The 24,297-nt window shown below is 42.2% G+C and overlaps 1 protein-coding gene across 1 annotated transcript; it reads left to right on the top strand.

Moving 5' to 3' along the window:
• Positions 1 to 10,347: 10,347 nt before the first annotated feature.
• LOC311338273 (uncharacterized protein) lies at positions 10,348 to 11,232 on the top strand (the record flags this gene model as incomplete). Its single annotated transcript, XM_084463499.1, has 1 exon — positions 10,348 to 11,232. The coding sequence occupies one exon, from the start codon at positions 10,348 to 10,350 to the stop codon at positions 11,230 to 11,232; it is 885 nt and encodes a 294-aa protein (XP_084319625.1).
• Positions 11,233 to 24,297: the final 13,065 nt, after the last annotated feature.

Below are 24,297 nucleotides of genomic sequence, written 5' to 3'. Positions count from 1 at the left end.
TTCATATTCTTTGTCAAAGGTGATTACTCCCAGTTCAACATAATGTCACATTCTGCAGACCAGAACTTGTCACCAGGTCTCCAGCAGTTATACATATATATATGCAGTATATGGCAGTGAAAGATCACACACCAGATGCAGTGATTCATAGCTCATTCACAAATGTAATCATTATCATAATTAAACCTTACAAATTGCCATTATTTCTAACGGTTCTAGTATTAGTTACGGTGGTCGGTAGTTACCTGGCTCTGTGAATGGCCTGGTGGTGGGAATTGATAAGTTTTTATCAATATCGATGCTATTGTCGATCCAATTCCTTATCAATTCTCTTACCATTACCATTGAGTGGCAAAAAAGGAGTTCTACACAGTTCACACCAAAAGCAACCATTACATTTTAATTTGTTACATACTGAATAACACCATGACAGGATATAGAGTAGGAAAGAAAATATAAGGGTAACTTGAGCCGATGTCGAGGGGCCAGCTGCCTGAGAGCTATCGGTGTCATCAGCATGAAACCGGAAGATATTTGTATGCAGCTCGCTCTGCCTTATTAATAAAAACGACTATACTACTACTATATAGGGCTGTCACTTTTGAAAAAAATCAAGTTCGAATGGATATCAAGCAATGTATTCGAATATATTTGAATATCTACGAGGCCCTGCCCCCCCCCACAAAAAAAAAAACACTAACAGAGATTCAATCACAAATGTATAACGTGACAAGAGGAGACATAAACAGGACTAAGGTCATATCCTCTTTGTTTGAAAAAGTATATCAACTTCATCAATATCACGTGCCACTATGCATTAGGGATGTCACGAGAACCGATACTTCGGTACCAAGTCGATACCAAAATTCAAAAAACGTGACGGTACTCGTTTTTCTTAGTACCGTAGGTACCGAGGACGCAATTCCTCTGGACGTCACGTGGGCAGCATATACACCTACACGGGAACATGGAAGACGGCAGCTGCAGCGAGTGCGACGGCTCCGCCTCGACTCGTCGATAAAAAGAATAACGAGTCGCGTCTGGAAGTAGGCTACTTTGCGTTTGGAACGCTGCGCCGCGCGACTGTTTCAGACGGGACCCGTTTCAATGTTGCGCTTCTAAACACGCATGGTACGACTGCGTTCGGCATCACTTACATGATGTTGTTTTGATTGAAGATCGGCAGGTTGTAGTAGGTGCGGCGGTGAATGTGTGCGTGCGCGTGTGCGTGTGTGTTGCGAGCGTATGCAATTTCAAGTAAACAAACCAACTCAAAGCCGATGCATGCATCCAAAATTATTCGTTCAAAACCAAATAAACAAATCAAAAACAGCGTTGCTTATTCGCTTCAAATACTTTTTCTTTTCAAAACTTGGTTAATTAATACGGCGCGGTACCGAGCAGTTGAAAACAATGTTGGCGTCTCCTGTGGCTGCCTTGCGCACCTGCGTTATATTACTTAATATTAGGTTGGAAGTTATGTTTTAAACCCCGCCATGCACGCAAGTGTAAACGCCAGCCGCATAGCTGCATGACTGCCTGCTTTCAGCGCGTATTATTATTTTTTTAATTATTATTACTTGAACGCTACATGCCACTGTTCTTTTTTTGTAATGTTAATAGTGGTTTATTTTTATTCATTACTTGAAGGCTACATGCCAGTGCCACTGTTTTTTGGAATGTTTAAATGTTTTTAATAAATAAAGTAGATGGGATTTATTGTTTTGTTTTTGACCGTGGTATCGAATTGGGTATCGAGAATCGTGGAATTTCACTGGTATTGGTATCGACTACTAAATTTCTGGTATCGTGACATCCCTACTATGCATATCACAAAATTAGGCTATGCAATGAAAAACAAAATGGAATCGGAACTGCACAGCGCAAACAATGACGTGACAACTTAAACAGGAGACAGCAGCAGGAGTACTGGCTTATAGCCTATCTGCAAGAAATTAATTTATTAATGTTTTTTGCTAGAAACACCAATCTATCAACTTGATCTGGATCAAGTGAGGCTTCTCTTTTTATTCACGGTGTTACGTGCGGTGGAGAACACGCGTTGGGAGCGCACAGACGTTCCTGGCACACAGGTATGTGCGCGTCTATGTTGAGAGAAGTGGGTATTTGTTGCAGCCCGTGTCTCTCCACCAATGCAGCGTGTTGCTGTCAGCGGGGATGACTTGGGGTCGCAGTTTACCGCTCAGGCTGGCTGCTCCGTGCGTTATCCATTTTCGAATCAGGATATATTATTTGCTTGATTAGCGTGCTTGACTCGTATGCAGGCTTTTGAACACATGGCACTCGACAAGAAAACCAGAAAACGTCACGCAGGGATCGTTAAGAAGAAGTGATAATGTTCGAGGCATACAATTCCGATGGAATTGGTTAGTTGGAACCGGTTCTGAGTAGGAACCGGTTCTCGATTCCCACCCCTACAAGCAGTGGCGTCAGTTTGTTTTTAGAAGTGCTGGGGACAATAACCATAAGCTTGAGTGTGATTTGAAAAGTGCTGGGTGTAATCTTATGGTCTTATGTAAGCTATTCATCCATTCAACGCTGCATTACAATATGCTCTACAGTGTATTCTCGGGTGTTGAAAAGGTGTTGTTGTTGTTGTTGTTGTCGGGATATGTAATACTAATACACATCATATACAAAGAACAGTGTTGGCAATTAAACACTTCTCTTGACATCAACAAAGTTTACCAGACAAACAATGCCAGACTGTAAAGGGGGTACGAAATGAAACGAGGTACTGAGCATCAGCCTTTTGAAGAAGAGCAAGGGCTGCTGGTAGCCTATGTTATGCATTAAAAAAAAAGAAAAAACAACAACGCCCAGAGGAGAATTGCATCTGCCAAATCCTCACCAGTAAAGTAGTAAACACTCGCGAAGGACCAAGGTAGACTTCACTCGTTACGTCATATAAGCAAACTGCCCGCAAATAAAATCCCCTACAGTTTAGGATAATCACACAGGTTATTCGAGAGTCGAGACTCAGAACATATTTATGTTAGGATACCAGGCTCCAAGTCTAACGTCACATTACATATCTCAACCAGACAAAACAACTATAACCACATTGGCATAGCAATCGCACCGTGTGTAGCTGCAATCTGTATCTACAATCCATACTAGCTGGAGCACCAACCAGAATCAGATCACAATCGTAGCCTTTGACCAGGTCATCACGAGCAAACAAAACCAGCAGCAAAGTTTAAGTAAATCAATTTCTTCCCTTATGTGGCCCTCCACATGCAGGCTAGATGATGTATATCCATATCCATTTAGTTATCCAGTGTCACAAACATGCTTTTTACAGGAAGCAAAAGGACCGGCTATAAAAATGTCAATTTTGGCTGTCTGTCTTGAAAATGAATTAAGCCAGTTCTCCATTATGACGCTATGTACAGACAGAACACGTTTACCCTCCCCCCTCCCCCTTGCGATGACATTCAAAACCAAAAAAAAGGCGCAAATCGCAAGGCTATTTGCATCATGTCTAAGAGAAAAGCTGGATCCGATATCAGATCCTTTTTCAGCAAGCAAAAATGCGCTGTAAGTGCAATCCTACATGAGAAACCTAGAAATTACCTTGTAGGTTTCTCATGAGAAACCTAGAAATTATCTTGTTTTACGATGTTTGATATTAGTTAACTGCTAGCTGCTAGTTATCCAATAATATCCTTCTCTTTCATCTATTGCTAACGTTAACGGTTAGGTAGCAGTAACACTGCAGTTAGCTACATACTGGCTGTAGCTACAGTCTATGCTTTGACTACTACAAATTTCTGTCTTCCACTTTTATTGGTTGATTTGAATACCTTTTGTACAGTATCGATGGTTTCTGGTGTTCTACATTTAAGCAATAGATCACGACAGGCTGTGGTATACGGTCATTATACCACAGTTAAGGGGCGTTGCGCGTCGGGGCGGCGACCCCCTTAACTGTGGTGTATAATGAGAACATTTCACTGACTTAAGTGATCTATTGCTTTTATAAAGAGGTTACGTAAGTATGGCGAAATGAAAGTCATACACCATCAATTTTGAAAAAGCGAGAAAGTCGGAAAAGCATTTTTTTTTAACGAATACAAAATAGTCCCTCCTGACTGCCGGCAAAGTGTACGGCGGTTGCTATGCAACACACTGTAGCGTCCTTCAGAGAGAAGGCTAGAGATGGTAGCTTGGTTCGCCGGCAATTTAGCCTACTATCGAGTTCACTCACCGTGTGCCTATTGCTTTACAACATTCAACATATTTTTAGGCTTCAGTGAACTATGCTATTGCTTTTATATATAAATAAACAGTTCAAGTTAGGCGCGGAGTGATACTGAACTCTTTAAACTTAACGGCCGTCCGTCATTTAAGCCACCCGTTTTATTAACATTCCATATACAACTCAAGTTAATTCCATATTGCGTTAGTCTTTGCTGGTACTAGTCATAAAAGCTAGCCTCCCAAGTTCACCGTTCTCTCACGGTCACAATGTTCGATCTGAATGCACCATTGGAATGCACAGACTCCGCTGTCATTTTACAACGCCATGTTTCTACAGTGGCTCAGTCGACAAATCAAACGACTAGATACCAAATTGCGTTTAGACATGTTTGCAACCTGCGGATTTACTACTAGATGTCCCTATATGATTATCAATACTGTACATAAAAACACAATTTACCCCAAATATATGCAAAAAACGTTTAATAAAACCAAACATAAGTGGCAATAAATGTTTTATTTATGAACCATTTGTCACCAGGAAAAGGAACCAAGTGCAATAGCACAAAACAAAGAAGTGCAGGGACAGGGAGCTGCTATGGAGGTGAGGGTCACATAAGGAACTTGAACATATAACTATAACAACTATAAAAACTATAACATTACTAACAAAGTTTAAATTTTTTCATAAGGAACAGGGACTGGAACAGAACAGTGGAACAGAACAAAACAAAGTGCAGGGACAGGGAGCTGTTATGGAGGTGAGGGTCACTAAGGAACTTGAACATATAACTATAACTATAAAAACTATAACATAGAACATTACTAACAAAATTAAAACATTTTCATAAGGAACAGGGACTGGAACAGAACAAAACAAAGAAGCACAGGAACAGGGGGTTGAGAACGTAGAGGTGCAGCAGGTGAGGTTCCTGAAAAATATAATGATATTGCACAATTTAAAACATACACTAAAGACAATTATAGTGAGGTAGGCAGGGCATGTCCATAAGGGAAAGTTTTGAGTGAAGGTCTGGGGTTCTATCCATGTCCAGAGTGGTATTCCAAGTAGGTGGCCAAGTGGTACAGTAAACCTGGGTAAGTTAAGCTGGAGGAAGTGGTAGACCTAATAAAGTAGTCTACTGGCCTTGCTGGCTCTTCTATAGGCTCGATGCACGTTCGGCTTTCTGTGGGCTTGTGTGTTTCCTGTGAAGCCATGTGTGTTTGAATCTGCAACTATTCTGAATGTAATCAGTGTGTTACAATGAAGACCGTGTAGACACTAATTATATTCAGAAAAGCGGCAGGTTCAAACACACCTGGCTCCACAGGAAACCCACAAGCCCACAGAAAGCCTTTCGTGCACCTAGCCCATTAGCAGGACTTCCACTACCTGTCTTAATTTACCCAGGTTTGACATCTAACCACCTACTTGGAATATCCCCCAGGGCTCTACATGGGTTAAACCACTGAAGAAAGTGTGATTTGAACAAAGACTAGATTGCAACAACAGAAAACCATACCAATTTCCCATGAACTATGGCACTACAATTACAAATATTAAAAGACTAAATAGTAAGTTGTAGATGTAAAAAAGCAACACAATGACAATAATGAATAAATAAATTCAGAGAACTATTTACAGAAATACTACCAAATTATCATCCATGTCACTGATTACATTACAGGAGGAGGTGCCTCACCAGGAGGGACAACAGGATAACCCTTCCCAAACAGAGGAAGAGCTCAATACCCCTGAAGATCATTTAGTTTCCCCATACCAACCAGCTGCACAGCTAGTTGAGCCACAAACTCTGCCCAACCGCACTCTCCGCTTCCAGGAGAGCTGGTTCAAAAACTACCCCTGGCTACATCCTACAATTAAGGGAGTTTTGTGTTTCTTCTGCGTAAATGCCTTTAAACAAAATATTTCAGCAATGGCCAGTAATGCTGAACAATCCTTCATTTCCTTGGGGTTCAGGAACTGGAAGAAGGGTAGGGAGGGATAGGCACACCAGCAGTAAGGCACACATCATTGCTGTAAACACACACACACACATACACACAAGTCAGTCAGAATGCAACTTTGCAGCATCTCAGCAAGTGCACAAGAGGCAGCCAGGTCAGCACTGGTACAGATTGTTAGTTCAGTGAGGTATCTTGCTAGACAGGGCTTAGCTCTCAGAGGCCATGAAAATGACGAGGGAAACTTCAAGCAGCATCTGGAGGAGAAGGCTGAGAATGACCCGAATCTGGCACGCTGGTTGCTGAGAAACCATGCCTACACAAGTCCAGAGTGTCAGAATGAGCTACTGCAGTTAATGAGCAACACCATTATCAGACAAATAGCTGCAACCATCCATTCATTACCTGTACTGCAGTACTCCCTGATAATGGATGGAACACAGGATATATCTGGCACGGAACAGATTTCAATTTGCCTCCGGTATGTGGATGATGACCTTGAGCCAAAGGAGGAATTTATTGGTCTGTACGAGGCCTCTTCAACGACCGGTAAGAACCTTTTTAGAATCGCCACTGATGTGCTTCTCCGTCTAAACCAGGGGTCGGCAACCCAAAATGTTGAAAGAGCCATATTGGACCAAAAAATACAAAAACAAATATGTCTGGAGCCGCAAAAAATTAAAAGCCTTATATAACCCTTATAATGAAGGCAACGCATGCTGTATGTATCTATAGTAGCTATATTAGCTTATCAAAATGACTAAATTAACTACAAATACATAATGAGCCTTCATGATTAAATGTTTATTTTTCCTGCAGTGCATTCTGTAGAGAATGACTCACCACGTGACTACTCTGTTGCGCGATGCCGCCTCAAGTTTAACTTCATTACAATATTAATGAATTATGTTTCATTGCTTTGATGAAATTAAAGAAATGCAATAAATAAATCAGATTTTTGATGTCGTTTTTATTTTGAGGATCCGAAAAAACAGCATAACATGCCCCTTATCGGCAACAGAGTGCAATAAAACGTAGTCTGCATTTATAAAAATAAAACATCAGCCTTTTTGAAAAGGTAAAGTAAATAAAACAAATTAATACAGTCCAAGTTTGACGTCTGTGCAATAAAGACATCACATTTTTGATGTTTTTATCTTGAGGATTCGGAAAAAAAAACAGCATAACGTGCCCCTTATCTGGGCAACAGTGCAATAAAACACAGCCTGCATTTATAAAAATAAAACATCAGCCTTTTGAAGTATATAAAATCAAATAGTTCAAGTTTGACGTCTGTGCAATAAAGAAATCAGATTTTTGATGTCGTTTTTATCTTCGAAAAAACAGCAACAAAATGGGACGTGCATAACGTGCCCCTTAACTGGGCAACAGAGTGCAATAAAACGCAACATGAATTTATAAAAATAAAACATCAGCCTTTTGAAAAGGTAAAGTATATAAAATCTAATGAATAGCTACAGTTCAAGTTTGACGTCTGTGCAAATGCAGGTCAGTGCAAGGGTAAAACGAAGCAGCATCCTCTTCTCTTTTGACACGCAACCAACGCAGCTATCCTCGGACCTGAGCAACAAAACACAATAATATCCCTAAGTGTCATTCCAAATATATAATCAGATATCACTTTAAAAAACAGCCACTTTGTTACTAAATATGTGCCTATGACAGGATTGTGTTCTTACCCATTTAATGTGACTTCTGTTTTCGGGCATCACTGGTCAGCTTCTCAACATCTGGCATGTAAGATGTAACTTTAATCTTGACGCAGGACTGCAAGCTCTCATCTGTGAGGCGGGTGCGATATTTTGATTTGATGTAGTTCATGTTTGAGAATATCTGCTCGCACAGGTATGTTGATCCAAAGATGGATAATACTGCAAATGCATATGTCTTCATGTTGTTATAACTGTCAGGAAGAGTATTCCATGTGTCATAGACAAGTTTCTCGGGTGTTGGGAGGCTTTCAATTTCGCTCCATTTGTGGCTGTGGGCAAGCTGGGCTTTCTGGCGAGTGACGTCTTCAATCTCGGCTGTCAGACGTTTGAATTTGGACACCCATAAATCTTTGTCGGCAATATCAGCCATTTCCATCTCAAGGTCAGCTTGATTTACTCCTGGGAATGTGCTCAACAAGGACGGGTCAATCTCCAGGGGTGTGACAGGGAAAGACAGTGTCATTTTTTCCTTTCGGAACTCGCAAAATCTGTTCCCAAATGCAGTTTGCATATCAACGATTGCACCTTGCAAATAATCACCGTTGAGTGTGTGATCGTGATGGGCTTCTTTGAATTCTCTCAAGGAGGGGAAATGGGAGAACGTGCCTCGCTGTACATCTCTGGCAAAGACAGTCAGCTTGCGCTCGAATGATAGAACAGCTTCCAGCATTTGCAGTGCAGTGTCTCCCCGCCCCTGCAGACTTTCATTCAACTTGTTCAGGTGGCTTGTCATATCCACCATAAAGTGCAATTTTTCGAGCCACTCAGTATCTTCAAGTTGCGGATAGTTCAGGTCTTTGCTTTTCAGGAATGTTTTCACGTGCTCTAAACAAGCGACAAAGCGGCGCAAAACCTCACCCCTGGACAGCCATCGGACTTTGTTGTGTAGCAGGAGATCGGAATATTCGCTGTCAACTTCATCAAGCTATGCACGGAACTGACGGTGGTTCAATGCTTTTGCAATTATCTTGTTCACCATCTCGATCACAAGGTTCATCACCGCCATACACTCCGATGGGAATGTTTGTGCACACAGTGCCTCTTGATGCAAGATGCAGTGGAATGCAAGCAGATTTCGATCCAATGCTTTCTGTAGCAAAGTCACAAACCCCCTTTTTGATCCTCTCATGCTGGGTGCCCCATCTGTAGCCACTGAAATCAGGTGGTTGGTGTTTATCCCATTGTCATTTAAACACTTCAGCACAGCCTCACATATGTCTTCCCCCCGTGTTTGGCCTTTCAGTGGTATTAATTGGATCATTTCTTCTTGCGGCCCATTTGCGTTCACATACCTGCATAAAAGCGCAGTCTGTTCAATATCGACCACATCACAGGACTCATCACAGGCAATTGAGTATGCTGGCGCTGAATTAATGTCCTTGATTTGCTGATCGGTGATGTTGCCTGCCATTTTAATTGCCCTTTCCTTCACTGTCTTAGCGGAGAGAGGCATGTCTTTAATTTTTTGTATTATCTCGGTTTTGTTTTTGAAGTCTGCAAATAGGTGTTCTGACACGTTGATGAATGACTCCTTCATGTACTCACCATCTGTGAACGGTTTGCCACGTTTTATTATCTCCCGGGCTGCAACAAAACTTGCAGCAGTAGTGGAGTTTGGAGATGCAATCCACTTCTTAAATCTATTTTTCCGCTCCTCTAATTTCTGCAGATGTAATGCAATCGCACTTTTTCTCTCACTCCCAACTGGGTACTCGGCTGCAAATGTGGCATGCTTTCCCTGAAAATGTCTTTCCACATTGCTCTTTTTGTTATTGGACAACTTCTCGCTACAGAGCAAACATTCAGGCAATCCTTCCGCATTGGCAATGAATGCAAATGATTCGGTCCAAGAAACGTTAAATCCTCTGTTCTCCTCAGTTATTTTTCTCCTTTTTCCTTTGGGATCCATAGCCCATCACGCATCCGCCGGTTTGTTTACAACAGCCACCTGCCTGGCATCCCCCCCTGCTGATAGAGACCTGTGTCGCAGGCTATGACGTAAGACGTCTAGAGCCGCGGGTTGCCGACCCCTGGTCTAAACCTACCGTTCTCTGGTCTTCGTGGGCAGACCTACGATGGAGCAGCCAACATGTCGGGGCACTTGTCAGGGACACAAGCTCTGATCAGGAGAGAGCAACCATTGGCCAACTTTGTCCACTGTGGCCCACACTGTGTAAACCTTGTAACACAGGCTACGTGCACATCCACACCGGTGATAAGGGATGCCCTGCAGTGGATACATGAGCTGGGATGCTTATTTGCCCAGTCTGGAAAATGCAAGACCATTTTCAAAGACATTGCCACGTCCAAGACAGGCTCCTTCACCTCCATCAAGCCTCTATGTGCCACCAGATGGACTGTGCGTACACCAGCCATCAGAGCAGTCCTCACCCAATACAACGCCATCTTGAGTGCACTGGAGGAGATGGCCTCGTCAAATGTCACCGACAACACTGCCTCTAGAGCGAATGGTCTTCTTCACAAGCTGGAAAACGGAAACACCGTTCTTGGCCTTCTCCTGGGTCAGGAACTCATCTTGAGGTTGGAGGGGCTGAACCTAAGTTTGCAGGCAAGAGGGAAGACCATCAGTGGAATGCTGAAAGCTGTTGACTATGTTAGGCAGGGCTTTCTCTCTTTGAGGACCGATGCTGCGTTCATGGCCATCTATAGTAAAGCTGTGGATCTTACCGCAGACTTGGACCTCCAGCAAATACAGCCACCTCATGTCCGAATGCCATCCAAAAGATATGGTGGTCCTGCCAAGAGTCATACACCTGCAACACCAGAGGAGCATTTCCGGGTCCAGTTTTTCAGTGCCATTGACATGGCGACCACCCAGCTTCATGAGTGTTTTGATCAGGAGAGCCTGGGAAATCTGGTCAGGTTGGAGGAGCTGCTGCTTACAGGAAACAGCAATATGGTGGCGAGCTTGTACCCAGAACTGGACCTACAGGCACTACAAATTCAATTGGGCATGTTTAAAGCAAATCACACTTACACTTCATGCAAAGAAGCTGTCCAAATTCTGCGAAGCATGCCACCAGAGGTCAGAGGGCTCTTCTCACAAGTGGAGACTCTGGTGAGACTGTTACTTGTGGTCCCAGTTTCATCCTGTGAGGCAGAACGGAGCTTCAGTGCTCTGCGACGGCTGAAGACTTGGCTGAGGACAACAATGACCCAGTTGAGGCTCAACAGCACTGCAGTCTGCCATATCCACAGGGATAGACTGAAGAACTTGGACAAGAGGGAAATAGCGACAGCTTTCATTGGCACATCTGAGAGGCGGGTGTATGTTTTTGGCCACTTTTAACTCACCATCCAACCTACAGAGAGAAAACACACACAATATAGGTCCAAGTTCAGGCACATTTTAAATTTTTGGTTAATTTTTAACAGTAGGGTAATCAAACATTTCAGTGTGGTTCAGAATCATTAATAAATAATCAATTTCAACCAAATGTTTTCCCAATTAATAAAATACTTAACTGACCCGTCTTTGGTCATAAATCATCAAGAGTCATTCAATTTGTTCTACTTAAAATAGACCCTTCAGTCATCCAGCTGGTGTCAATCCACACAAAGGTCAAAAGGCTGTAGCCTAGCCCTACTGCCCTCCAGAGAGGGTAAAGCAGAGTATTCTATGATCTTTAGCAACACCCTGAGTTCTAGCAGACTTAAGGAGATGCAAGTAAAACAATAAAAATCCTCAATCTGAGTTTTAACAAGATCAGTCGGTGACTAACTGTTGGCTTGTAACCGCAAACAATTAGGCTACCACGTGGTCTAGCCTAGCTTGCCTTTGCTCTGAGGAAACATCGTTACAAACAAACTGTTAGGAATAGTTACCTTGGCTTGTACATTTTTGAGGAGTCGACTTTCGACGCTTGTCGTCTTCCATGCTGCTGCAAATTGTCTGTGAAACAACTAGGCTGCCGTCCAGAAAATAGACAGCAGGTGACGTGCATGCTGTGATGTATGTCATCGTGCGCGCGCGCCTATCACATCGCAATTGACCGTTCGCAAGCCCCGACCCCTTCTCCGTTTTTTTAAGATTTCCTCTCTGATTTCCTCTCGAGCCATCGCCATCATAAATATATATAGAACACAGTAGGGATGTCACGAGAACCGATACTTCGGTACCAAGTCGATACCAAAATTCAAAAAACGTGACGGTACCCGTTTTTCTTAGTACCGTAGGTACCGAGGATGCAATTCCTCTGTACGTCACGTGGGCAGCATATACACCTACACGGGAACATGGAAGACGGCAGCTGCAGCGAGTGCGACGGCTCCGCCTCGACTCGTCGATAAAAAGAATAACAAGAGTCTCGTCTGGAAGTACTTTGCGTTTGGAACGCTGCGCCGCGCGACTGTTTCAGACGGGACCCGTTTCAATGTTGCGCTTCTAAACATGCATGGTACGACTGCGTTCGGCATCACTTACTTGATGTTTTGATTGAAGATCGGCAGGTTGTAGTGGGTGCGGCGGTGAATGTGTGCGTGCGTGCGTGTGTGTTGCGAGCGTATGCAATTTCAAAGTAAACAAACCAACTCAAAGCCGATGCATGCATCCAAAATTATTCGTTCAAAACCAAATAAACAAATCAAAAACAGCGTTGCTTATTCGCTTCAAATACTTTTTCTTTTCAAAACTTGGTTAATTAACACGGCGCGGTACCGAGCAGTTGAAAACAATGTTGGCGTCTCCTGTGGCTGCCTTGTGCAGCTGCGTTATATTAATAATATTAGGTTGGAAGTTATGTTTTAAACCCCGCCATGCACGCAAGTGTAAACGCCAGCCGCATAGCTGCATGAGCCTGCTTTCAGCGCGTATTATTATTTTTTAATTATTATTACTTGAACGCTACATGCCACTGTTCTTTTTTTGTAGTGTTAATAGTGGTTTATTTTTATTCATTACTTGAAGGCTACATGCCAGTGCCACTGTTTTTTGGAATGTTTAAATGTTTTTAATAAATAAAGTACATGGGATTTATTGTTTTGTTTTTGACCGTGGTATCGAATTGGGTATCGAGAATCGTGGAATTTCACTGGTATTGGTATCGACTACTAAATTTCTGGTATCGTGACATCCCTAGAACACAGTGTTCTATATATATCTATGGTCGCCATAGCGAAATGCAAGCTTGACGGACCATACCACTCTTATGATTGGACAGCGCGAATGGTCAATTGGTTTGCACATTTTTAAAAGTGGTGGGGACAAAATTAAAATTATAAATAGTGATGGGGACATGTCCCCGGCGTCCCCGGTGGAAATGACGCACCTGCCTACAAGGTACCCTGCCAAGGCATCGACTGCCTCCCATCCGGGAATGCCTCTGGGATCACACCGACTATCCTGTCATATGAAAACAAAACCAAGTGAGAACACCTTTTTTGAATGGTACATAAAAAAATTATAATTTCAAGCAATGTTTCAAAGTCTGGAGTTAAGTCCTTTTTACTTTGTAAACTAGATTTGCAGTGTCAATATATGCCACACTCATGAAGAAAGAAGTTTGCAAAGCAATTCACTTACAATTTAGTAATGCTATTTCTACTACTGTACACAATTTCTCACAACATTTCCACAGGCATTGAAGCAATACAATGTGGCAATGTGAAGCAACAATGTGGCAAATAATTTCATAATTTCATTAAAACATTAGGGTATGACATTTTCCATGAAAGACTTGCCTCGCCCATGAAAAGGTCATCATGCCTCAAAGTTTGGAATTCTCGATGCCGGAGGATGTAATTGTGGACAGCATGTTTAATAACAACAACAACTTCAGTTGCTTGACATGTCCAAAGGACGTCAACCTACAATCAAGAAAACAAATCACATAGCACAGCATTCATCAGTGAAAATAACATTAGTACACATGCTATTGTTTTGGTATTGAAATCTGTAATTTAAACTAGGCCAATACACTTAGTATTTATGAGTAGCATTCAGCCTACATGAAATATGTACTGTTTTGACATTATTAATGTTCATGAAGATTTCAGCATAATAAACAATAAATACCTCATTGTCAGCTATAGACCCTTCACTTGAGAGGCCACTCTTTTCTGGGACCTTCAGAGCTGATTTGTCAGGCACAGTTCCCTGCTTTGGGAGGCTACTCTTCCCTTTGTTCTTCCCTTTTAATTTGTCTGACACAGACCCTTTCCTTGGGAGGATAGTTTCCCCATCTTTCTGGGCTGATCTTTTTTTCTTTGGAGCTGGTGCTGTGTGAGGATCTGAAAAATATGTGGACTTGGCAGCCTTTTTTCCTTCTCTTTTTGCCCAAGCCTCTTGGGACAAGCTGATGTCCTTCGATGGCACAGGCTCTGAGAGCAATTCTTCGGAGAGGTTGTGGGCCAGGATATGCTCCCTATATCATCCCTGCAGGGAGCGGTACATTTTCATGACAAAGGCTCCTGGCCTCAGCTGCCTCTGCTTAATCAGAATTCCATGTTTTACTATTCCAAACCATCTTTCTACATGGCTGTTGGTCTTCCTTGTCTTACCAGGCCCAAAATCATACTCCTCCCTGTCCACTGCATATCTCCTTAAATCCCCTAAAAGGAGTCCACTCCAAAGAGGGATGATGCCAATGTAGTGTTCAAAGAGAACATGTATGACCCCTGGACACTGGTATTTGTTGTTTTTGTCTCCCTCTTAGTGACTTCTGCTTTGACCTCTTTAAAGACCTTTCTGAGCTCAACAGTGAATGGAGAGCTACCAAGAATGGTCTTTGCAGATCCCTCTTCGTCGTCTTCCTCCACTTGGCTGATGGGCCGGTCTTCAGTAGCAGTGTCAAGCAAATCGAGAAGCTTGTTTTTGGTTATGAGGTCCTGCAGGGCCTTGACCTGATCCTGTATGGTCACTTTGTACTTGGCCATTAGCACTGTGCAGAGTGACCGGAAGAGTTTGAGGGCTGTGACCAATGAGGTTGAGTTTTGCAACCTTGCAAAAGCAAAGACCACAAACTCCTTCAACACTCACCACTGTCACTGGTCTTTTTGGCCACAAGTTGGCTGACTGCCTTAAGCACATGTGCTGCACATAAGTGCATCACAGTAAACGACTTTGTCACACCACACCTTATTTTCGTCAATGATGTGAAATGCCCTTTCCAAATAAATTGTGATGCTCTCCTTATTAAAGGCTAGCAGTGCACTCTGTATAAGGGCCCAGCTGTAATCTGTCTCCAGTTGATGGATCCTTGTAGCGCCGCAAAGTCAGAATCGCGTTAAAACACACCTCCATTCAGGGCTTCCTCCGTCATCCACCCACATTTCCTCCTACGCCAATGGAATTAATCCACCGTTTTGCCGGGTATTTTTGAATCCGTCCTCTCGGAAGGGCAGAAGGGATGAATGAGTGCAAGTCACTGGGAAAGTGGTGAGAGGAGAAAAAGAGCCAGAAGACGTGTTTTAGTGTCCGTGATAGAGCCGTCGGGCATCGGAGATCCTACTCGTTGGACTTCCGTCGACACGAGTGCTCGGACTGACAGACTGACGATAAAGAAACTCGGTACCGTGAGTACCCGGGGGCATTTTTTGTTTTGGATAAGTTTTGCTACATTGCGACGAGAGACGCTGTTTACTTTGAGTTTATTTCCTTATTTTGGTGTGGGAGTTCGCGGAAAACCCAGAGCAGAGTTTTTTGAGTTGTTGTTTGGTGGCGCATGGTTGATTGTGAAAGCCTGGAACGGAGTATCCGGAATGAACTAAACCGGGATTCACACAAACTTCTTGTTTTTTTTGTTGGCGTTGTGGACAATAAATTGTGAAAGATATATTTTGAAAATCGCATTGCTGTTTTGTTTGCTTGCTTTTGTGGTTGATTGTGGTGTTTTGATGTGCCTGGTTATTATTTTGTGTGGGTTATAACTAAACTATTTAGTTCCGTTTTATTTTACTTTGTTAGACATGACTCTGACTGGCACCCCAACTTTATATAGGCAAACCCGCTACATCCTTATTTTGGTATTTTGGATTCTGTGAAATTTCATTAACCAATATGAAATAGCAGGCATCTGGTAAGGATGCCCACTGGACACCTCCCTTTGGAGGTGAGACCCCGGGGAAGACCCAGGACTAGGTGGAGAGATTATATCTCAACACCGGCCTGGGAAGGCCTCGGGATCCCCCCGTCAGAGCTGGTCAATGTGGCCCGGGAAAGGGAAGTCTGGGGCCCCCTGCTTGAGCTGCTGCCCCCCGACCCGACCCCGGATAAGCGGATGAGGATGAGAAAATAGCCAGAATGGAGTGATCATTTGTGAGCATTTCTGAGACTGGCAGTGGGGGTGCATCTTTGCCTACCAGGGAGGGTGAGGGCATAGTAAAACACCCTCTTCTCCTGACCAGACACTTTGCACACAACATTGCCTGTCGCATCCAGATGAAAAGTCAGGAGCGCCCTCCTCCTAAGGTGTTGCACAAGTATGTTGATGCCCGCCTCCGTATACAGGTGCACACCAAAGGGATTTACCTGGTAGTGCTGTATGTATCCGGGAATTTTTCTGAAAATGTAGTCACACTCTATGATTATGTTTTTTGTCATACGCATCTCTATGAACATGTCATCATGGAGCCTTTCCTTATTGCTCATTTCATACTGAATCATTCTCAGGACATCCTTTGACATCTTGTCAGGTTACCTGAGGCCAACTCTTCTATGGGTGCTTTTTGGAGTTTACTGTAAAAGTAGTTCATCATTCCTTTCCTCAGAGCCCCCACAATTCTGCCCCTTTTCGGTTGTGCAGCTGGCCGAAACTTTGAGTTTTTCCATTTGATTTGTCCAATCCGATTTACATTTATTTTACTACACTGCCTTCTTCAGGTTCCCTTTTTTTGGTGAAACAATATTTGGCCTTGCATGAGGGGAAGGTACACACCGCTGTGATGTTTAAATATGGACAATTAACCTTTCGGCTGAAGCTTTTATATGCTGGCTCTTGAAAGAAAGGGTACAGCATGGGTTTTGTTTGCGAAAACAATTATATAGGGCATGAGTCCATGGCTTCCTTAATTTTCTACCCATGAGCGGGACAATTTTTTTCCATTGTTTTTTTTTCCAACAGATATGGTACATTTTTTGCTGGTTCTTGGCAGTTTTCTAAATTCACCCTTCTCTCTTCCCTCATCACCTTCTTCAAGCTTGTCTTCAGCCCCGTCCTCATCATCCACACTTTCGGCTGTATCCTCATCACTCCCACTCACATGTTCAGCCCCATCCTCGGCACTCCCTTCTTCAGCCCCATCCTCAACATCAACACCTTCATCCCCATCCTCGACACTCCCTTCACGCCCATCCTCAACATCAACACCTTCAGCCCCATCCTCAACATCAACACCTTCATCCCCATCCTCGACACTCCCTTCACGCCCATCCTCAACATCAACACCTTCAGCCCCATCCTCAACATCAACACCTTCAGCCCCATCCTCAACATCCACACCTTCAGCCCCATCCTTATCACTCACACTTACATGTTGCCCTTGGTAGCAGAGACTATTGGAAAAATCTGGTACTCTATCCTTCATCTGCAAAAAATGAGTTTTGTCAAGGTTATCCAAATTTTTTCAATTAAATAAATTAAAAGTTAAAGACATGAGGGAAAATGTCACATCAACTATCTTATGTTATTCAGAGTTTCAGATGCCTACCAGAATACTTTTTGTCCTTCTCAGCTTTGGCACGAAATATGATTGCTCACTGGAATGAGCTTTTAGAGAATCAGGAGCGTCAGTTTCATCAACTAAAGTTGAATCTGAATGGTTGCGGGGTCCTGACGAATCTGATTCACTATCCAGCTGGTAATAAATGTATGTCAAAGTATTGTTATCCACTTTTCTTGACATCATTTGGAAAAGATAAAAAGTGAAACACTTGAACACATTACATGAATCATGTAATGGCATTCACAGTATCAATGGTGTAAATGCATGTTTCCTTACCTTTTCTTGAGCAACTTCCATAGAATCATCACTGTCAGAATAATCCACTAGGGAAGTTGCTTGGGAAGTAAACACCTGAACATACAGAAAATAATCAATTTGTGAGCAAACGTGATGACTTTGACTTGACGACTACCCTTGTTAAACTTGCACCTGCTCAGGAAGCTTCAAACTGCATCTCTAGAAACTTGGAGTTTAGACATTGACAGGTGTTTTCTTAATGAAGAAAAATCAATTTCATGTAGATACAAACGGGAGGGCCCCATAAGGCAAGACTAGAAAAGAGTGTAACACTGGCCTCCTGACAGGGAACTTGAAAGACAGATTTCAGTTTCAGGGGCCCCAGAAGGACAAAACAAGAAATGTACGAGTGTGTGATGTTACACTGCTCCTGTACAATCCCCCGGTAAGTATTTCTGACTGGAATACTTTTGAAAAATGAGATGTCAACATCCTCTTGAATTGCTCATTTACTGAACAATCTGAGTTTAGGACTGCATGGGGCAGTTCGTGAATGAACAAGATGACTTTGAAAATCCCCCAAGGAATGTAACAGTTTCAGGAAGCAGTGTCATCACTTCGCTATTACCTGTGTTCCGACATTATCTGCAGAATCTGACTCGTTAGGTGTGGTGTCTGATGCAGCAGGGAGCTTCTTAGACTCTACCTCCACTGCAGGAGACTGACTGAGTGGCACCTGGAATATGAGATAAAAACACAATGTATTAAGAGGAAACCGATATAAAGCACTGTAATTTGATTGTTTTACAGTAAACACGTTAGTTCATGTGAAAACGGTTGCTTAACAGCACAGAACCTAAAACCAAGCACATGACATGATCCCACTTAGAGGTATCAGCACATCTCAGGACAAATACAAGAGGATGCAGTGGATTATTTTCAAAATACCGTTGTCAATCTTGCCCCTGCTCAGAAAGCTTCAAATTGCATCTCTAGAAACTTGAGTTTAGATATTGACAGGTGTTTTCTTAATGAAGTAAAATCAATTTCATGTAGATACAAACGGGAGGGCCCCATGAGGCAAGACTAGAAAAGAGTGTTACACTGGCCTCCTGACAGGGAACTTTGAAAAAAGATATTTCAGCACATGGCAGTAGATTATTTTCAAAATACCCTTGTTAAACTTGCACCTGCTCAGGAAGCTTCAAATTGCATCTCTAGAAACTTGAGTTTAGATATTGACAGGTGTTTTCTTAATGAAGAAAAATCAATTTCATGTAGATACAAACGGGAGGGCCCCATAAGGCAAGACTAGAAAAGAGTGTGTAACACTGGCCTCCTGACAGGGAACTTGAAAGACAGATTTCCGTTTCAGGGGCCCCAGAAGGACAAAAAAAGAAATGTACGAGTGTGTGATGTTACACTGCTCCTGTACAATCCCCCAGTAAGTATTTCTGACTGGAATACTTTTGAAAAATGAGATGTCAACATCCTCTTGAATTGCTCATTTACTGAACAATCTGAGTTTAGGACTGCATGGGGCAGTTCGTGAATGAACAAGATGACTTTGAAAATCCCCCAAGGAATGTAACAGTTTCAGGAAGCAGTGTCATCACTTCGCTATTACCTGTGTTCCGACATTATCTGCAGAATCTGACTCGTTAGGTGTGGTGTCTGATGCAGCAGGGAGCTTCTTAGACTCTACCTCCACTGCAGGAGACTGACTGAGTGGCACCTGGAATATGAGATAAAAACACAACGTATTCAGCTTATGGCAGTAGATTATTTTCAAAATACCCTTGTTAAACTTGCAGATGCTCAGAAAGCTTTATATTGCATCTCTAGAAACTTGAGTTTAATTGATTTGAACAATCAGAGGTTAGATTGCATAAGGCAATCACTCCACGTGTAATCATGGGAAGAAAATTGTTAAAAATAAAGCCTAGTATTACCTGTATGGTAACATCTCTTTTTGAACATGCATGTGACAACTTGTTCTCCCCATCCATTAATTTCAGAATTGAGAAAACAGGCAATGCTGAACTGACGGATTCATTTTTTTGCAAAATATATCAAAATCAATATGCTAAATATAACCAACTTACCTTATTACGCCACGGCCACTTCGAATCGCCATAGCTGTAATCAATTTCCATTCCTATTTCTATTTTCTTCACAGCAAATAGGCATAAGTGATACGATACGATACGATAAACTTTATTGTCCCGTTCAGGGAAATTTGTCTTGGACACTGTAGCTGCGCCATAAATGCCTTAACGGCCACAATGACAAAAACAAACAACAAAAGAACAATACACCTCAGCCATATTAATCCAACAGCATTGCACATATCCCATAACATAGCATATATTCCATAACATAACACACATTGCACACATCCCATAACATAACACATATTGCACACATCCCATAACATAACACATATTGCACCCATCCCACAACATAGCACATACATGCACCTCATAAATTCACCATGGTAAGAGCACTATAAGAGTTATTGCACAGACTCGTTAAGAGATTTGATAGAAGTTGGGATAAAAGAATTCTTAAAACGGTTGAGTTTACAGCGAGGGACTCTGTATCGTCTACCTGAGGGTAGGATGTCAAACTCTGAGTGAAGGATGTGGGACGGGTCATTCACTATCCTCAGGGCTTGTCTAAGAACCGTTTGCTCGTACATGGACTGCAGAGTCTGATTGTCGCTTTTCCCAATGACCTTCATGGCCGTGTTTACTAGGCGAGCAAGCTTAGTCTTTAGTTTTGTGGAGAGGTTGCCATACCATGATGACATCCCATATCTGATTAAGCTCTCAAGCACTGCCTGGTAGAATAAAAACATGATATTTTTGTCTACCCCATATACTCTTAGTCTGCGTAGAAAGTACAATCTCTGCTGTAGACGAGAACACAAGTTATCCACATGCACATACCAACTAAAGGTGTCATCTAAATGAACTCCAAGGTATCTGTAAGAGCTGACCTGCTCAATGGGGGAGTCATGTATGACAACAGGGCTATGGTCCCCTACTGATCTAGGGTCCAGGACCAACTCTTTAGTTTTTTTAACATTCAGAGAGAGGTAGTGAGCATCACACCATTGCACGAAGTTTTCTATTTCAGAGAAATAGGCTGTGTGTGTGGCTGTTTGTACAGTCATTAGTGTACAATGTAAAAAGGACCGGGGAGCTCACACAACCCTGTGGGGCACCTGTGCTGATAGATTTGCGATCTGAGAGCGTGTTATTGACTCTCTCACCTGCTGACTTCGATTGGTGGGGCCTGTTGTTTACTGCGATTTGTTTAATGGTGCAATTTGGAGATTTGTTGTTGTCATTGACTAATCTTCCCAGCGATCCATCTTCTTTGGATGCGTCAATACTAAAAGATGTGAGAAAATTATCTGTTAAAATAATTTTCTAAATATTCATTAGAAGAGACATTTAAACATCATAGTACACTAAATAACATTATTAAATGTGATGGGAAACTGTCCTAACACAGAAAAATGTACTATATTAGCCCCAAAATGTCAAGTTACAAAAAAAAACAAATGGGAGGCTGGGGTGTTAAGCCCACTTAGGTTTTTTAAGTATCTGTCCTGTCTTCGTATTGCAAACCGCAATAAGTGTTGGGTCAGGTTCTGCAAACTCAACTATATTAACTTTAAATGTGATGTGACATATTTTAATTGTAATATTCCCTAGTGATACATTTTTACTGTAATACTCTCACATAGCCACATCCAGTAGCACCGAGCATAGTTTAGAGGTAATTTCCCCTCACAATTGCCAGAGGGCAGCACTGAACACATTTGACAAATTAAGCAGTAATACTCTCACTTAACCTCAGAGGGCAGTACTGAGCACATTTAACAAAGTTACAAACATTTACACTAGGGGCAGCAATGGACACACAGAGGAAGTGAGAAAACCATAGAAGAAGTCTACTCTCACCTGATATAAAACTCGGACTCCGCCATTTTAGGTCAGAATCTCTTGGGCGGCGTATCGATTAGATGTAAAGCTTAGAGACGCTCCACGCGTGTTATATACGATCCCTCTCCTTTTGTTTCATAGACGATAGACAATAGACCAATAACCTTAACCAAATAAAGTGAGTTAAAAGCGATCCTGTCTCTGCGGCCTTTCCTGGACTAAAATATCATAACACATTCTTATAACGGTTAAAATGTCCATTGACGTGCAAAACTCGCAAAGTAAAGTTCCACTCTTTGTATGTTATCAGTAAGTGTATTGATCTTCTTTACTCTTCTGGATTTCACACGGTATCAGTATAAATGTCAGACCATCCATGTATGTAGTGCATGCGTGCATGTAGATGTAAACCGCTGACCGGGAGGCCAGACGAGTGCCGAGCCGGTGTAGCACCCGATTTGGTTCCCCCACAGTTCCTGTTCCCCCTTACGCCGATTTACTGATGATCCGTGCGTAGTTGCTATGTTACTGTACGTACTTACGGAAGAAACGCAACTCGAAAACAGCTGGATGTACGGAAAGCGAAATGGGACAAACCTCACACCAGGCTGTGCGGCAGTAGTGTGCTACGCTGATTTTAGTGACTGTCAAAACACAACTATGATTGTGTAGGCTACTGTTATGTTATTTATTACATTAAAGCAACAAAAATGTGAAGGTATTTGTTAGACCATTCATTGTCAAACTTTACAAAGGAATAACATTAAAGGACAAAAATAGCGGAAACAGTCTCCATCAATGATTTATTTATTTATTAGGGCTGGGCAATGGTTACAAGTTTTAATCGCATAGTATGGTTAACTCGCAATTAATAACACAAATCCACTCCAATTGAAGTTAAGAGATTATCAAATGGAATGACACATTATCATTCATACCAAATGTAGGCCTACCTAATAACCAAAAGCTAGGCCAAGTGATCTTCAGGGAGTTTTGTTGACTCACTCAGTGTGGGTTGAATATGAAACTTACGGAACACCACAGATTTGGGAATTGTGAACAGGCTGTCACTTACTGCAAGTGTAATTGAATGTAAAGTAAGTGGAACTAAAAACAAAAATTATTTCTGATATGAATGTTGACATTCTGTGGGCAAAACCTTTCAAAATCAAAGTGAAATTCACTCTTCTGTCTGTTCTAGCGGTGACTGCGACTGCGGATGCCTGGACTTTCCTCATGGTTAACCGGCCAGCAGCCCATCGTCAATTTAATGTTTTGCCTGTATGTATGTCAATTGTGGCACCCATTGCCCTCCTGACCATCTGGAAGGAGGGATCCCCACTCTTCACAAGCCTGTTAAGCCCTTTGAGACTGTAACGGTGATTAAGGGCTATACAAATGAAATTGATGGGGAAAAAAAGAATTTAAAAAAGAGAATGCCAGTAAGTACGTCTATTTGTAAACAAATAAAAAAAAAACAAGATTGCGCGCGTAATTTACGCGATAATGTGCCTAGCACATGCATAAATGCAAATTTGTCTTCCATGGACGGATTCCCGACACACTCGGTGTGGAACCAGCGTTCGCATGTATCACAAGCAATCTGGAAAAAAACAATGGTGAAGTTAGGCTGGCTTATAAATATGTGCTGGTTCATAGGGGCTGCACGCCAATCCTACAGTATAATACTTACCCAAGTAACGTTTTCCGTATCATTAAACGTGTCTGCCTCCCCACAAAAATGACACAGGTCACTCAAGTCATCTACGAATTAAGATAACTGTTTTAAAGAATTTGACAGACACGTCTAGTAGCCTATAGGGTCAGGTCGCGACCCACGATAATGACACAGGTTCAAATCCTGACCTGTAGGCCTACTCCTACGAGGAAAGGGCGTCAATTAAAAGATTTGAAGTGCTTACCAGATTGAGTGATGATGGTGGTGGCTATTTCCATCCTCAGGTCCTTTATGATGGACGTTGTGGAATCCAGGATGTGTTCTGCAAACTGAAAGTGTGAGAGTGAGCCCATAATTCACAGGTCCCCCAAAGCGTGATATAGCATATACCAATATGTGATGTGATAATTTGCCATGTAACATAGCATACTTTCAAAGCAAACACTCCACACGATTTTGTGTCCTGCTGGAGTGTGTGGGGCACAGTGTCGCATGTCCAACGTGACACGTTTGCACCCATTTTCCTCATCAGGGCTCTAAAGAAAAGTTAGTTAAGTTGTTGCTAGTAAACAATTTAGTTACAGATGAACAAGAATGGGACCAAATGTCACTGGTGTAGGAAAGTATAGGCTAGTATACCTTGTTGTCTCCAAACACCTTTTTTTTTTTTGCTGCTGACTCTCCCAGAGAGTCCAGTAGGAAACTTTTTTTTTTTGATGGATACATGGCCTGGGAAAAAAATATATATATGGTAATGGAATTGTAAAAGTATGTAGGCATATTAACATTTTGATTTAGGGAAAGTCCAAGGAACTCTTTTCTT

This window comes from Micromesistius poutassou, assembly GCF_964030765.1.
Source record: "Micromesistius poutassou genome assembly, chromosome: 2".
Taxonomy (NCBI): Eukaryota; Metazoa; Chordata; class Actinopteri; order Gadiformes; family Gadidae; genus Micromesistius; species Micromesistius poutassou.
Note: the sequence above shows the minus strand (reverse complement) of the source record. Positions and strands in the feature narration are given on the sequence as shown.